Below are 16,272 nucleotides of genomic sequence, written 5' to 3' on the forward strand. Positions count from 1 at the left end.
TGATTTAAGTAACTGAAATTATACTTTAAAAATGAAACTTAAACTGTCATTAGTTGGTAGCAAGTCACTGATTTAATCACAGAATCATTCATTCAATTGATTCGTTTGAAGAGCTGATTCATTCAGGATCGTCTCTATGAATGGGTAATTGAATAATTGACCTACTCGATTCCTAGTGTTAGTATTATAGTCAAATAATGTAAGTCACTCAATATTAACTTCTTGTTTATTGAACTGTTGTAATAAATCAATATCACATATGCAAATTCCCTTAATAATCATTAAACCTGTCGCTCAACTTAGTTCATTGTGATCTCACAAAATTGAATTATAATCAATGAAGCTGTCTACACTGATCTTGCATAACTTGGAACTGAACAAAACTGTGGTGTATTGAAAAGTGGATTTTGATTAACATATGTGATACATTACTCTACTCTGAAAAAACACATTGTAAGTAGAAACCCCTGAGCTCAAACACAAATATGCTGATTGGGTATTTTTTTCATAGTCGCACGCAGTAGATTGGTGGGAATATAGAGCCCCATAACCCTAGTTTTTTTTTTTTTTTTTACCATATCGATATTCCTTTCAGTTCACTTTCTCGCTCACCGTCACTTGCTTGTGAATTTGAAGCTCAGCTCCTTTCATTATTAAAGGGATACTGTCTTAACGGCACTGATCTGCTGCTGTCATCAGGGGGTTCTGGGAAATGTTATTGTCCTGGTGGCACTGTACAGCATCAGGCCACTTACACTGTAGTTCTTGGTAAGCATCCTGAAAAATATTTAGCATTATACCTAAGAAAAAACTATATTTAGAATTATTTAATTTTTGGTATTTAGTATTTTTATTATTCTTAATTTATATATTGATATGAATATTTATAAGATTAATATATTCTTCTTAATTTGTGTGTGTATATATATATATATATATATATATATATATATATATATATATATATATATATATATATATATTAATCTGTGTGTGTGTGTGTGTGTGTAATTACTTGAGTTAAATATAAATGCATAATTTCAGCTAACCAACTTCTATCATAAACAATCCCATTGTGTGTCATGTTTTTGGAACTGTGAGCTTCTAAAGCAATACAAAAGCTTGTCTGATAAACAGATCAGAATTTAAATCTTTATTTATTAATAATTTAAAATTTTCCCTAGCTCTCATTGGTGTGTTAATGATAAAGTAAAAGTAGTCATAAATGGTTTGGAGAAGAATAGTTTTTTTGAGCCAGATCTTTTTAATAAATCATTTGACCTGGTTAAAAATAATAATAATAATAATAATAAATAATCTGAATGATCGATTTGTTCACAAATCAGACTAATCTGGTTCTTGACTTTGGTTCATTGACAATCTGGTTACAGCAGTTCTGTGAGATTATCAATGAATAGTTTTTTTATTATTTTTTTCACAAACAAAAATAATCTTGTTTAGAGTTATGTAAATACAAATTTGTTTAGTTTTTTTTTTCTCTAAGTTGAATTTTTATTTTATGTATGTATTATTGTATTGCTTGTATTTACTGAATGTTGAATCTGCATCTGAAATGAAATTGCCTAATATGGCAATAAACCTAAATGCAATAACAGGAAATTTTTATAATAACATGAATATTTAACAGGAATATATATTTTTGGTGCAGGAAAATAATTCTTATGAGTGTAAAATGACATGAGGGTGAGTAAATACTGTCAGAATTTTCATTGTGAACTATTTAAATATCAAAGTTCTGATATATTCATGTAACAGCTGCAGATTTCCTCTCACTCACTCACTCACTCACTCACTCACTCACTCACTCACTCACTCACTCACTCACTCACTCACTCACTCACTCACAGTAGAGGCTCTTGACAGCAAAAAGCTCTTAGTCAAAAAGTGCTAGAAAGGAACCCCATTAGGAAATCTGTGAAGGGGATTGGAAACTTTTGAAAAAAAAAAAAGAAATAAGAAATGCTGTAATAAAGGTGCAAACAGCAAGAGGGTGAAGGAAAGAATATTGCAGTTAGCTATGGCTGGCTTACTGGATGTTAGTGTTACTGTTGCTTTAAGAGAGCAGAGAGGACGTAACATCTGTCCCCCGACTCTCTTCTGCATCTCCAGTTTGGCATAATGAGGACACCGCTGTACACTTGCTTCTCTCTACCTGTCCTATGGGAGGCAGCGGCTGGTCATGTGACATGCACAACACTCCTCTGTGTGTTCATCATTATTATCATGTGACCTTCTCTGTGTTCTGTGTCATCTAGTGTCTGCACTGGGCATGTGGGCATGTGATTGAAAGTGCTGATATTACATAATGCTCAGGAACAGGTGATTTGCTTTCGTAACAATGGGGGTGGGGGGGGGGGGGGTCTTTTTTATTTTTGATGCATATCATGGCTTTAGTGGATTTGTATAGCCTGTGAGTCAAAATTATAATTCTTATGACTTTTATTAAATTAGTGAGACTTGTTGTGTATGACATATATATGTGAATACTCAAACAAATCTAGAAAAATGTGTAATATCTTGGCATAGGCCTTTTTAACATATTAAACATATTTTTACAGACTTTACTTAGAATGCACTCATATACATATTCTACAATATATATATATATATATATATATATATATATATATACACACATAATTTTTTTATTTAAACTGCCTAAATTTACTAAACGTAATAGTTCCTACTATTAATGTCTGATACAGTATATGCATTATAGGAGAATTGTTCATTATGTTAAGAAAAATTACAAAAATGACACATTTCCACCAAAATGTATTTTTTATAATCTCAAATTAATTTATTTTTATTATATTCTGTGGTCAAAATTAAACATTTTTTTTTAAATAAAGTGGCAGAATCAAATTACAGCTTGCTTGGAAATTAAATATATCACTCATATTTTATCTCAAGCATGCTGTTAACTGAAACTTTTGTCTCATAGGTAACCAACTAACTTCTGATCAAATGTTATTAGGGACAGAATTGAGTGTATTGTTGGAAATTAGTTTGAGGAACAGAAAAAAAGCTAAATAAATCAAATAAAATAATACAAAATTAGTGGCTACTTTTTGTTTAGTTCATCATGGAATATTGTCATACTATATTCATTTGTGATTTTCAGTTTTTAAGACTGAACTTCTGGCTCTAGGATGAAAGTAAAACAATAAAATCTACACATAAAATAAATTTGAAGAGTAGCAAAACTTTTAAAGTAGTTTCAATGCTGCAATATGACCTTTATATAACATTAAGAAAAATGTAATTTGTTTTATTAAAATCAACCCATGGTACGATTGGGTCACCACACATCTGTATCACATCTGTATCATGTTCAACATTCAACATCAAATGCATCAATGCAATGATAATTCACTACATTCATTTATGTCAAATAAATATTCTATATATACTGCAATCTGTTATATATATATAGCTTATATAATTTTATTATTGATATAGGCTATATAATATGTGTGATTTCTATATTGCTTTTTAGTCAGACTGAAATCCCTGCAGCAATAAATGTGTAGTCTATAAAGTGGTGGCAAAACTGAATTTAAGGTTGAGAACAGGTAGAAATAGCTCTTTAACATAACAATTGCAGTTATCATTTTACAGTGGGAGGTAAACGCTTAACATAAACTTTGTGTGTTGCATTCATCTCCTTGGCTCTTCTGCACAAGTTAGATTTTTTTATATGATTTAATGCATAAGCCATGTTAAGCATAAAAATGTCCACTAGGATTATGGTGCCGTTGTCTTAAAGGTACAGTTTTTAAGGGGTGGGGACCCTACATAAGTCTCCAAAGTCGAATGGAATGGCTAATTTTCTCTTAAAGAGAAAACAATGAATCATATGATACACAAATCTAAACATGAAAGAGTGAGATGTGAAAGTCCTCAAAGCCGAGTGTGAGTGAGAACAGGAGAGGTGTGTGTTTGTTTGTCTTGCTGGAGCACTCAAGAGAGAAAAACTAGTTAAAATCAGGTCAATTTCAGAAAGCACCATTGCAAGTGTGTGAAACGAAAAAAGAAAGAGACACAATTGGTGTTGAAAGGGTTGAGAGGGGGAATGTGGGAGGGAAACCGCAGCATAGCTTTGCTACATGGCTGGTCTGTGGGGTTAGCAGGGGGCAGCACTGTCAACACTCTCCACAGTGGGCAAGTTCTGGTGGAGGCGGGACTCAGCCATGGCACTGCTCATGGTACCATATGGTGCCACTCAGAGGATGGCAACCCCCATCCTCAGCCTCAGTGCTTGACTGAGTAGAAATAATGGCAAACTGTACTCGAGCCAGTCCTGAAGAGCTAGAGCCAACAGACATGTTGAGGCCGGACCTTGAGCATCCACAGCGTTGCCTGGAGAATTGTCAAAACCGGATATTTAAGCAGTATGAGACAGAGTGGTAACAAACTGTGAGGAGGAAGTCAGAGCTAAATAATAATTTGTAGAAATGCTTGATTTTTTTTGTTTAAAACTTAGTCAATAATGTGCACAATCTAATAACCAACAAGACAATCAATAAGGTGAATGATTTTTTGTCTTTTGTTTGCTGTTCCTCACTGGCATATGCTCCTTGACTTGGGATGCACAATATATAAATAGCAGTTTGGTCATCAGATGATTTTACATTTATTTTATGTTTAAAAATGTTTAATTGTACATGCTCATTTTCAAGTTAATCTTAAAAAAACACTAATAATTGAATAGTGCTGTTAAATGTAATCAGCAAATCTCTAAATTAATATTCATTTTTTTAGATTGTACATTATTATGTTTTTGTGATGCTTAAATTTACATTCAGCCTTTAAAATAATTGATTTAGTGTTTTATTTTTATTGAATTTAGACAATGTTATACAATTTTCATACTGGGCATTTACTGGTTGTCAGCCATAATATAAAAAAAGATTTTTGTATCACCCAGAATTTCAATATAAGTGCATAAGCTTAATGAAACCTTCTTATAAATGACTGACATTTAAGAAATGGAGTAACATTTGTTTTATTCTACTCTCTCAATGGATTTTTCCCCTTTTTAAGCCCTCACGGGGCCCAAAAGAAGAATTTCCAATTTGGTGACTATTTTTCCATGTGATAATAAGCACAGCAAAATCAAAAGCTCAAATAATTCAGTTCATTTGAACCCCATTTATTTTAAGGTGTCTGTCTGTTGAAATCAATCATGCATGGTGCTGCTTCTGTCTGGAAGGAGGGTTTAATTTCTAAATTGGAAGGGAGTGATTTTCTCACTATGTTCCTTATGCTTTCAAATGGTGTATTTTGATGGATTTCTGCTTACTTTCAAACATTGATCTCCAGGTTTGGCCTCAGTGACTTCGGTCCCCTTGTGAGAAGTAGAAGTCACGCTTTGCTGGATTTATAAGCAGAAACATTTTTAAAAAAAATGCAGTTAAACAACTGTTTAATGCAAAACATGAGTGGCTGCCATATCTTAAGAGGCCTTTAAATTCATGGAACCAATTTTGTGAAAGTGCTGCGTTCATTTAAGAGGCTAAATTTAGCCCATTTTTATCAAGAGTAATGAGAACATTTCTTTCTCATAGATACTTAAGGTACTTGAACTTGTGAGTTCGCCTGTTTGTTATTCAAGCAAATGTTAAGAGGAAGAGAAACTGCGGGACATTTTTACTTGTCTTTCATGCTATAGATAATAGTGGATGTTTGTCCAAAGCTTAACTGTTTATCTTCTCAAAATATTATTTTTGAGTACACTAGGAGAAGTGCATGTGCTCCTACATGTTGCTATTTGTATCTATATATAGGTCCCACTTTATATTAAGTGGCCTTAACTACTAGCACGTACTGTACTTACATCAAAAAATAGGTACAATGCACTTATTGTGTTCATATAGTATTGCAAATCACTTTTGCTGCTATTGAGGTGGGATACAGGTGAGGTTAGGGACAGGTTTGGTGGTATGGGTCGGTTTAAGGGTGGGTTAAGGTGTAAGGGATGGGTCAGCAGTGTAATTATAAATGTAATTACAGAAATTAATTACAGATGTAATTACGTGTGGGTATTTTTAAAATATAAGTACAATGTAAAAACATATATCTACACATGTGTATTGTACCAAATGATTCATTTAAATGTAAGTACAGTACATAGTTAAGGCGACTTAATATAAAGTGGGACCAAATATGAAAATGTTTATAGAAGCTTTACACATACTGTATATATATATATATATATATATATATATCAAATGTCAGCATCTTTATTTATTTAGTGTATTGGCATTTTTGTTTCAAGCTGTTTTTTTCTGTTGAACACAGGATAAATGTCCTGTGAGTGGTGTTCAGATCTGTCCTCTTATGTTAGAAGATGAATGGAGCTGCTAGTGCCTGTGAACTGCATTTATGGCTCAATCACAGGCTGCCAACATGCGCTGTTCCTCATAAACAGACGTTTGTCCCGGCATTCCCTGTGAATGATGTTGAATTTACACTGACTCTAAACCTCAGCAGTACTTTCACTACATCTCTGTCTTTCGTCTGTCCTTTCATACAACATCCTGGCACAGATAAGGTGGATTTATGCCCATGAAGGGAACCGTGAGGCCTAGCGGATATGATAAATGGGCCAGCGTGTAGGCCCCACCAATGCCTCCGCAGGAACGCTGTGCACAGCCAATGAGTTACAGTTGTGGCTCCTGTCATGGTGAGTGTTAGTACGAGTGACTAATATTTAATCATTGACGTTTCCATGTGCTCGCCCGACAACATCAGCAGCCATTGAGACCAGCAGTCATGAAGTAGGGGAGAATGGCGTAAAAGCACGTCCCACCTCATGTATCTCCACGCCGGCTTACCTCCGTATCCGCACACTTTACCACATTAATTAGAGCTTCCTCATACCTTAATTACACCAAGTTCTAAGCTAAAGTTGGAGTCCTGTGTGAATTGCTCACCATTTCCTGCAGACTCCGTGCCTGATTTGCATTCACAAAAGGTTTACTCCTATTCCTGGATGAGAGGGAAAGAGAGAAAAAGAAGCAAATGATTTGTGATGGGGAGGAGGGGTTTGTGCTAGTAAAGTAAAGCTGTGGTTCACTTTCGTATAACCTTGTGCTTCACTTAATGGTCTTTGTTTTATGTGCTATCTCAATTATGGCAAGCCTGGGCTGCTTTCCTGAATATCATTTACTGCTCAGAGCACAAAGGACTTTCATATGTTCTTTTACAGTGCCAAGCTCAATGTTTGTCTCTGTTTCTCATGGTTTTCATAAAGTGCTGAAAGGTTTTTGTAGTCTAGTGCCGCTCAATTTCATCTCAGCGTTGACTTTGTGGTTCATTGTTCATTGGAGCTGCTGGAAGTAAAGGTCATTGTGTTCTTAAAGTTTGAAAGGTGAATGTTGCATCTTAATATTGAGATGAGAAGAGTGCAACAATCTTGCAATTTGGATCTTATTTCAAACCTTTTGGAATTATAATGCCTTTTTCTGGTTATACTGTACCTTTAGCAAAGAAAAATGACAAAGAAAATCTCTTTTATGTCTCGTTTGTTTCTATAACCAGCAATGAGAATGAACATAAGTTTTAGGGTTTCAAAAGAGACCTCCATGTTGAATCAAACTATGCTTTTTGCCATTAGTCTATAGAATAATCAGAAGTTTCTGTATAAATAAAAAATATTCTTGTCAAATATTTTCAACACTAACTTATCTGAGCTGAGCGATTTGTCTTAACTCTATACTCTAATGTTGTGTCTCTCTTTCCCTTTCAGTCGGTCACTCTCGACGCCACGTCGGTGACCGACAAATATGGGATATCGCTTCGATAGACCAATCTACTTCGAGTGTAAACTAAACGAGCCAATGCACATTGGCATGCAATTATTGCATCCAGCTGCCGCTGATCACTGCGTGAGTATAAGAAGGCAGCAGGTGCAATGCATTCCAGCTTTTCGCTTCTGAGCCGAGCGTTAGTATCGCTCTGCTCAACTGTGTTTGCTGTGAACTACGAGTTCAGCACGCTCTCGGAAGCTTTGTGTGTTGGCGAGATGGCGAGATGGCGCTTCAGCTGCGGTCGTTCCTGTGTCGAGTGGATTGCACACTTCAGGCTGCACTACCCCTGTCGTGTTGCAAACGGCCTATTCCCCTGTGCGCCTCAGCACTAAAAGAGCATTTCCTAAAGAGCAAATTTTTCTAAAAGAGCTTCACGGGTGCGTCTTTGTAAAGACGACGGATCGTCCTTATAAGGATGCCGTTTCACCCGTGTGTTTCTGGGTGCGGTCGTTACCTGGCAACGGGTGATGGTTCCCGGGCCTGTAGGCACTCGTCTGGTCTGACCGGCAGTGCCTATATGGCTTGCGGGGAAGCTGCTTCCGCCTGGCACGCCATGGCGTTACTGCAGGTGCACCAGGCTAAGGCACTGAAGGACCTGCACGAGGGTGGTCATGACCCAGAAGTTCTAAAGGAACTCCGAACCGCCACTGACCTCGCGCTCCAAGCGACGAAGGTCACCGCGAGTTCGCTGGGTCGTGCGATGTCCACATTAGTGGTCCAGGAGCGCCATCTCTGGCTGGGTCTGGTAGACATGAGGGACACCGACAAGGTCCGGTTTCTCAATGCCCCCGTGTCCCAGACCGGCCTCTTCGGCGATGTAGTCGAGAACTTGGCCCAGCAAGTCTCGGCTGCCCAGAAGCAGACTGAGGCGATCCGACACATCCTGCCCCGGCGGGCAGCTGCTGCCTCCACCCGCCCGCAGGCCGCAGTGCCCCAGCCTGCTCGTCGCCGAGGGCAGCCCCCTGCATCCGCCCCTGCTCACGCGCCGAATCTGCAGCAGCCTCCAAGTGGTGCCGTGGAGCTGGGCGCAGACAGGCTGCCCCTCCCGTCCCAGCCCCCGTCAAACTTGGCGGTGAGCAGAAGAGCAAGAGGCCCCGGGACGGGTGACCCAGAGAGAGGTAGCTGCTTTCTGGGGGATGGTGAAGGAACCTCTCCCTCCCCTGGAGGAGGGCCAGGCGGAGAATCTGGAAATCTCGACAGGAGAGCAGTTTTCTCCCTCTCTGGGTCTCAGGAGGGCACGGAGAGTTGCGGACGGCCAAGCTCCGGACCTCACTCATCCTCCTTCTTCGCCAGATGGCAGCAGTGGGCGGTTCGAGAGCGTCAACAAAGGCCCTACTCACGCACCCTCTGCCAACCCGTGGAACCAGGTAAGCCCTGCACCCCACACTCGCACCACACTCTGGCCTGCTCACAAGGCGCCCGAGTTGGGTCCCTGTGTTCCACCTCGCTGCCCCACTGCGGGTACGGCTGTGGTTCCGCTGGTCCCGCTTGTATGGTTTTTAAGTGCCTGGTCAGCGCTACCCAGCCCGTCTTGCTGGCTTCTGCGAACCATCAGCCTCTGCTATGCCATTCAGATCGATATGGAGTTGGATTTGGTCGAACAGAAGGCACGCCTCACAGAGGAACGTGCGCGGTCGGTGCTAGCCTGCTTGAATACGTTCAAGCCGACGAGCTGTCTCGAGCAATGCTCCCGGGAGAATGGCGACTCCATCCCCTGACGGTCCAGCTGATTTGGAGACGGTTCGGAGCCGCTCAGGTAGACCTGTTTGCTTCTCCAGAGACCTCTCACTGCCAGTTGTTCTACTCCCTGACCGAGGGAACTCTCGGCACGGACGCACTGGCACACAGCCGGCCGCGGGACCTAAGCAAGTATGCGTTTCCCCCAGTGAGCCTTCTCGCACAGACACTGTGCAAAGTCTGGGAGGACGAGGAGCAAGTCTTGCTAGTAGCGCCGTATTGGCCCACGTGGACCTGGTTCCCCGACCTAGTGCTCCTTGCGACAGCTCCTCCTTGGCCAATTCCTCTGACGAAGGATCTACTGACTCAGAGATGGGGCACCATTTGGCACCAGTGGAAACTCCATGTCTGGTCCCTCGATGGGACGCGGAGGTTCTAGGTGACCTATCCCAAGAGGTAGCGAACACCATCACTTCAGCGAGAGCACCGTTTACGAGACACGCTTATGCCTTGAAGTGGAACCTGTTCGTTGAGTGGTGTTCTTCTCACCGAGAAGACCCCCAAAGATGCCCGATTGCGGTCCTGCTATCCTTTTTGCAGCAAGGGTTGGAGCGAAGGCTGTCTCCCTCCACCCTCAAAGTCCAGGTTGCCACTATTGCTGCGTACCATGACCCCGTGAATGGGAAGTCTCTGGGTAAGCATGACCTCATCGTCAGGTTCCTTAGAGGGGCCGGGAGGTTAAATCCTTCCCGGCCCCCCTGTATACCCTCTTGGGACCTGTCTCTAGTGCTTAAATCACTACAGCAGGGCCCATTCGAGCCTTTGCATTCAGTTGAGCTAAAGTTTCTTTCATTGAAAACTCTGCTCCTGCTTGCACTGGCCTCAATCAAGAGGGTAGGGGACCTGCATGCATTTTCGGTCAACGATTCGTGCCTAGAGTTCGGGCCGGCTGACTCCCAGGTAATCCTGAGGCCCCGGCCTGGCTACGTGCCCAAGGTTCCCACTACACCCTTCAAAGACCAAGTGGTGAACCTGAAAGCGCTGCCCCTGGAGGAGGCAGACTCAGCCTTGGCTTTGCTTTGTCCCGTCCGAGCATTAAGGTGCTACGTAGACCGGACACAAAGCTTCAGGACCTCAGACCAGCTCTTTGTCTGTTACGGAGGCCGGCAGAAGGGGAGTGCCGTCTCTAAGCAGAGGATGGCCCACTGGATTGTGGATGCCATAACCCTAGCTTATCAGGCTCAGGATGTGCCCTGCCCGTTCGGGTTGCGAGCTCACTCAACTGTTGCATCCTCCTGGGCGCTGGCTCGTGGAGCCTCGCTGACAGATATTTGTAGAGCTGCGGGCTGGGCGACCCCTAACACGTTCGCTAGGTTCTATAGCCTTCGTGTAGAGCCGGTATCCTCCTGTGTTCTCACCTCAAACAGGTAGTGGCACTGAGAGGCCCCAGTTAGTCTCGGCTTGCTTAAACCGCTCTAGAGTGTCCGTACTGTAGACCCTGTTGAGATCCTCCATCACCCTAAGCAGCCTAAGCAGTTTTCCCAGTGTTATCCAATCTCACCCAGGGAGGTAGTGCTTTGACAGTGGTGAGTGGAGCTACTTGTTCTGAGCCCCGGCCTACACCTAATAGGGGCGCAGGCGGCTCGCACAGGGCACTGGAAGGGGCAGCACCCATGGCGCTTTGATAGGGATCCCATATTCGTCGGTCACCGACGTGGCGTCGAGAGTGACCGACTGAAATGGAACGTCTCGGTTACGTATGGTAACCCTCGTTCCCTGAAGGAGGGAACAGAGACGCCACGTCCAGTCGCCATGGTTGCTGTACCGCCGCTGAGCTGCCGGGTCCCCGGCTCGGCTCCTCAGCGAAAAACTGGAATGCATTGCACCTGCTGCCTTCTTATATTCACGCAGTGATCAGCGGCAGCTGGATGCAATAATTGCATGCCAATGTGCATTGGCTCGTTTAGTTTACACTCAAAGTAGATTGGTCTATCGAAGCGATATCCCATATTCATCGGTAACCGACGTGGCATCTCCGTTCCCTCCTTCAGGGAACGAGGGTTACCATACGTAACCGAGACGTTATTTCTCCTAATTTAGGCACATGAAATTGTTTTAATACTAGTATTGTAATATTGATCATGCCATTAAAAAATAGCCCTTGAGATGGATGGATTGATATTTAAGAGCGACATATGAGACAACTTGCATTCTTAAATGATAATCTAGCTAAACTAGATAAAATATTAATCTAATATTATTCAAATAAAAATATCTGGCAGTATCTCAGTTAAGGTGAATGTTATAATCTTAAATGATAGCTGTATTCATTTGAAATATTTGTAATTTAATTATAGAATCTATTCAATAGTTCTTTGTTTGTGTTTATTATGTAATTGTATATTTCTTATAATACAAAAAGAGTTATGCACAACTTTGGTGTTTGCCGTTTCATTCTGTATTCTCAAATTTAAACTGTCCCTTTAATAAATGTATTGTGTTGCATTGAATTGAACTCTTAAGTCTCATTGGCTGTGAAAAAGCAATTGATTTAGTTTTCTAATTGGAACATCTTGCCTTTGTTCCAACCTTGTTACTGCTGTGTTGGGGTTTGTCCTTTATGTTTATCTTTGACCCACAGGATGTTCACTGGTGACAGTGTTGATGTACAGGAGAGCAGTAGGGGTGCACAGGGGGAGGGAGACCGGGGTTAGAACTGGGGGCAGGTGTTCAGATCATCTTGTTGTCTTTCTCTGGGGCACGTTCTGCATGGATGGTCACATTTTCATCACATTTTGTAGGTAGCATATTCTTTTAACTCTCTATGTAGGTTGCTTATTTTAATTTACAGTACGTCACATGATATCGTCATGGCGGAGGAGTCTGTGAGGGAGACCCCATTAGCGTAAGTAAAACTTTGGATAGATTCATGCTTGAGACCTCAGTGCTGTTTAGACAGGGGAAAATGCTGGATATGTGTTGTATGTGTCATGTCAGTGAATAAAGACCTTAATTTTGTTTATTAGTCACTGTTTGTTTGGTTTAACTCTTTTGAAAGAGATTCATGTAGTCTTCGAGTGAATGTCTGAGATGACCCTACATGGTGGAAAGATTGCGACAGAGAGCTGGAATGGGGAAAAGGAAATATGGTTTTAGTGGTATAGTTTCCATTGCAGTTTGTGAAACAGACAGTATAGATGTTTCACCATAGATTTTTGTATCTCTCTCTCTCTTTTGAAAAATCATGATACTGTATTCAATTACTTCATTAGCTTCAGAATAACTAAGTGCTTACTAGCAACATACTTTCCCAGTAAAGCCATATCTTACAGTTGGAGTTGATATTTCGCCATGTGCACATGGTCAGTTAGGGCTGTGTGTATATATATATATATATATATATATATATATATATATATATGTGTGTGTGTGTGTGTGTGTATTTGGTTCTGTTCTGTGAGATGAATTTTGGAGAAAAAAAAGATCAATCATTGAACTTACTGGAAACTGGTCAGTTTTAATATTACCAGCATTGTAACCAAATGTTGAGTTGTGGGTAAAATATAAGAGTTTAACAATCAGAAAAAAACAAAAAACAAATTGATAATCTGAATAAATATGTGGCATTATGAAAAAAAATCAAATTAGGTTATCAGGTTATCAAGTTCTATGTTAAATTTGCTGGTAAAATGTAAAACGTGGGGCTGTTAGACAAAAATGTTAAATGGGATTATGGGATTATGGGATTATTAGGTAAAAAAAATTGAATTTGCTGGTAAAAGTTGAGGGTTGTTGGGACTGTGAAACGTACTTAAAGTAAAATTAGTAATTTTAGGGATTATTGGGTTAAGGTTAAAATTGAAGGATCATTAAATTTACTAATAAGATTAGGAAGATATTAGTTTAAATGTTGCAATGGTTACTAGAATTTGAAAGTTCTTAGAAGTTTTTCATGTCCCCTTTTTCTCCATCTCTTCTCTCCTCTCAGTTTGCACAAGCAGTTTGCCAACTACAAGGAGCAGGTGAGGCGGATTGGGCCGGAGCCCCCCCAACAGAGGCAGCAGGGCCAACACAAGGATGATGCCCCCACCTGTGGCATCTGCCACAAGACCAAGTTTGCTGATGGCTGCGGAAACCTGTGCTCCTACTGCCAGACTAAGTTCTGTGCCCGGTGCGGGGGAAGGGTCTCTCTGCCTTCCAATAACGTGAGTACCACCTACTACACCGTATGAGTGGCAGGACTGTTTTTCAACTTCCTCGACCTGCACCTGCACACATTTAAGAAGGAACAGGGAGAGAAGAGCACTGGGTGGATGAGAGAAAGGTTAATTGGGCATTAGTCAGAGGAGATGATGCTGCTGGTCACCGGGGGGGTCGCCGCACACCCTTGCTGGGACGCCCAAGTTGGCACTGAGGCTCCACAGGAGCATCCATACGATGCAAAGGGAAGCACCTGAAATGGTGGCCCACCTCCTGGAGTGTGATATTTACCTTCGCTTTCCATTCCTTCCATTGAGTCCAGAGCGCTAATTAGTGATCACTCATAATGAGTGCAGTGTAGGGACTCAACAGGAGAGCATTAGCTCACCGACAGAGGCAGTAGAGCAGGGAGTGAGTTCAGTGAGGTGGAGATAAGGGTAAACTTAATTAATTACACACTGATATAGCAGGGATATATCCATTTCAAGTAAATATGTACAGTTGATTTATAGATACACAATAAAGCCAGGCCATTTGTAGCATAACTATTGTCATCACCTTCTGTACAAAATTTAAGTTGAGAAAGTGAATTTAGAAATGTTATTGGTGGTCAATATTTCCTACCAGGCATTTTTTTTTATAAATTAATAAAAATTATTTATTATTTTGCATATGAAAATTAACAATATATAATTTTTAGCCGTACAGTGACATAAATAATAATGATATTTATTATTATTTTTCATTAAGAATACACAATATATTGGTACCATGTAGGTTACCAATATTAGAAATGTTAAAGTTTATCGGTAGCTTTGCACGGGCTAATTTCCCCTATTTTCCATTTATATTACTTTTGCCGTAATCCAAATGCTCACTTGCTAATCATCAACACTGTTAAATAAAGTCTTTAGCAAATGTCAAAATTAATATCTAGAGTGAACTCGGGTAAATTGGGCAACTTTCTGTCATTGAGAAGTCTGGGAAAAATGGCAATTATATTGAATTAATGATATTTTTAATTGCACATTATAATGTTGTGATACCTACATTTAGTTGGAACATTAAAATGTTTAACTATAGTTTGAAGTGTTTAATTTAATTTTTTTTCTAACAAAATAATGTAGAATTCTTATGTATCTTTAATTTATTGGTTATTGGCTTAAAATAATTATCTGCTTGTTGGTATCAGCCTCAATTTTTATTTAATTAAATTACGTATTACTAATAAGTACATTTTCCACTGAGGAGATGGTTTAACTTGTGTCAGGTAGGGTCCGATTATTGCTTTTGTATTGAAATGTAACTCTTAATATAACTCCCAAATCTGATTTTTACTTACATTTGGCACTTCATGAGGTTTAATTTTAGTTTAGTGGACATGAGAAAGCTCAGATAGGGCCAGGGTTGAGTGTGGAAAGGTGTTCAGCTGCTCTTGTCTGTGTCTGAGGAGGTAGCAGAAATCCCATATGTGATGCCAAGTGAAGTCTCCATAGGTAGCGGATGGGTGCTGCCCTGAGGTTAGTTTCGCTGAAATTAGTGCATGTTGTTTCTCAGAGCCCTTTGGCGTGTGCTATTACTGAGCGTGGCAGTCTTGATAATGGAGTCGCTAGATGCCTGTAGGTTAAACATAGAGAGCTACACCTACTTAATCTAGTGGACTGGAAACCGTAGCTAAAAGCAATGAAATAAACTTAATAGGTCCATTGCTATGAGCAGCCTGAGCTGGTCCAGAGTGAACAGACTCAAAAAAGTTCAATGAACCTGTTACGAAAAAATCACAATGCCCCACCCAGGGCACAATTTGTGCTGCATATATATTTATATAAAATGTTGGCAGTCCTGGATTGCACAATCAGTACACAGTAAAGTCAAGTCATTATATACTACTGTTCACAAGGTTGGGATTACTAAGATTTTTTATAATAAAGAAATTCATACTTTTATTCAGCCAGTAGGCTATGCAATAAATTTTTGAGTAATATATTAATCACCCACACTACACCTATATAACTTGTGCTGTATGTCTGATTTCACAAGCAAACTAGCACCATTTATTTGCGATTTTAGTAAATCAGGGCCAGAGAATGTGTTCAATGAATGCATGTCTTGCTTGGTCTGCTATGTGTTAATATGTATATGCACTGAGTCTTCTGCCATGTAGCTGCATTTGTTAATCAGAATAATGCTGTACATTTCAGTGCTGCAAAAATATCAATTCAATTCAAAACCCACTATCCCAATGATTATCAGGTCTTTGGTAATATCTTGTTTTCTTCTTCAGCCAAATGTTTCTTTCGGTGTGCTGCCGTTTTTAAAGTCATATTATTTTTCCTAGGCAGTACACGCGTCTTTCTGTCTCTTGTTTTTTTTTTGTTCAAAAGATCAATTTCAGACTATGGTCAGCCAGGCTGGGCTTTGGCGTTGTGTAAGTTTTAACACTAGAACACTGCCTGTGGGAAGTCGTGGCCTAGTGGTTAGAGAGTTTGACTCCTAACCCTAGGGTTGTGGGTTTGAATCTTGGGCTGGCAATACCACGACTTAGGTGCCCTTGAGCAAG

At 40.4% G+C, this 16,272-nt stretch overlaps 1 protein-coding gene across 1 annotated transcript in view; it reads left to right on the plus strand.

The window, feature by feature from the left end:
* Positions 1-16,272, plus strand: part of LOC132110313 (regulating synaptic membrane exocytosis protein 1-like) — a 45,151-nt gene that overhangs the window by 11,820 nt on the left and 17,059 nt on the right. The window contains exon 3 of the mRNA XM_059516873.1: positions 13,501-13,717. Within this exon, the coding sequence (XP_059372856.1) occupies positions 13,501-13,717 (217 nt within the window). The remainder of the gene's footprint in view (positions 1-13,500; positions 13,718-16,272) is intronic.

This window comes from Carassius carassius, chromosome 30, assembly GCF_963082965.1.
Source record: "Carassius carassius chromosome 30, fCarCar2.1, whole genome shotgun sequence".
In the NCBI taxonomy this organism is placed as follows: Eukaryota; Metazoa; Chordata; class Actinopteri; order Cypriniformes; family Cyprinidae; genus Carassius; species Carassius carassius.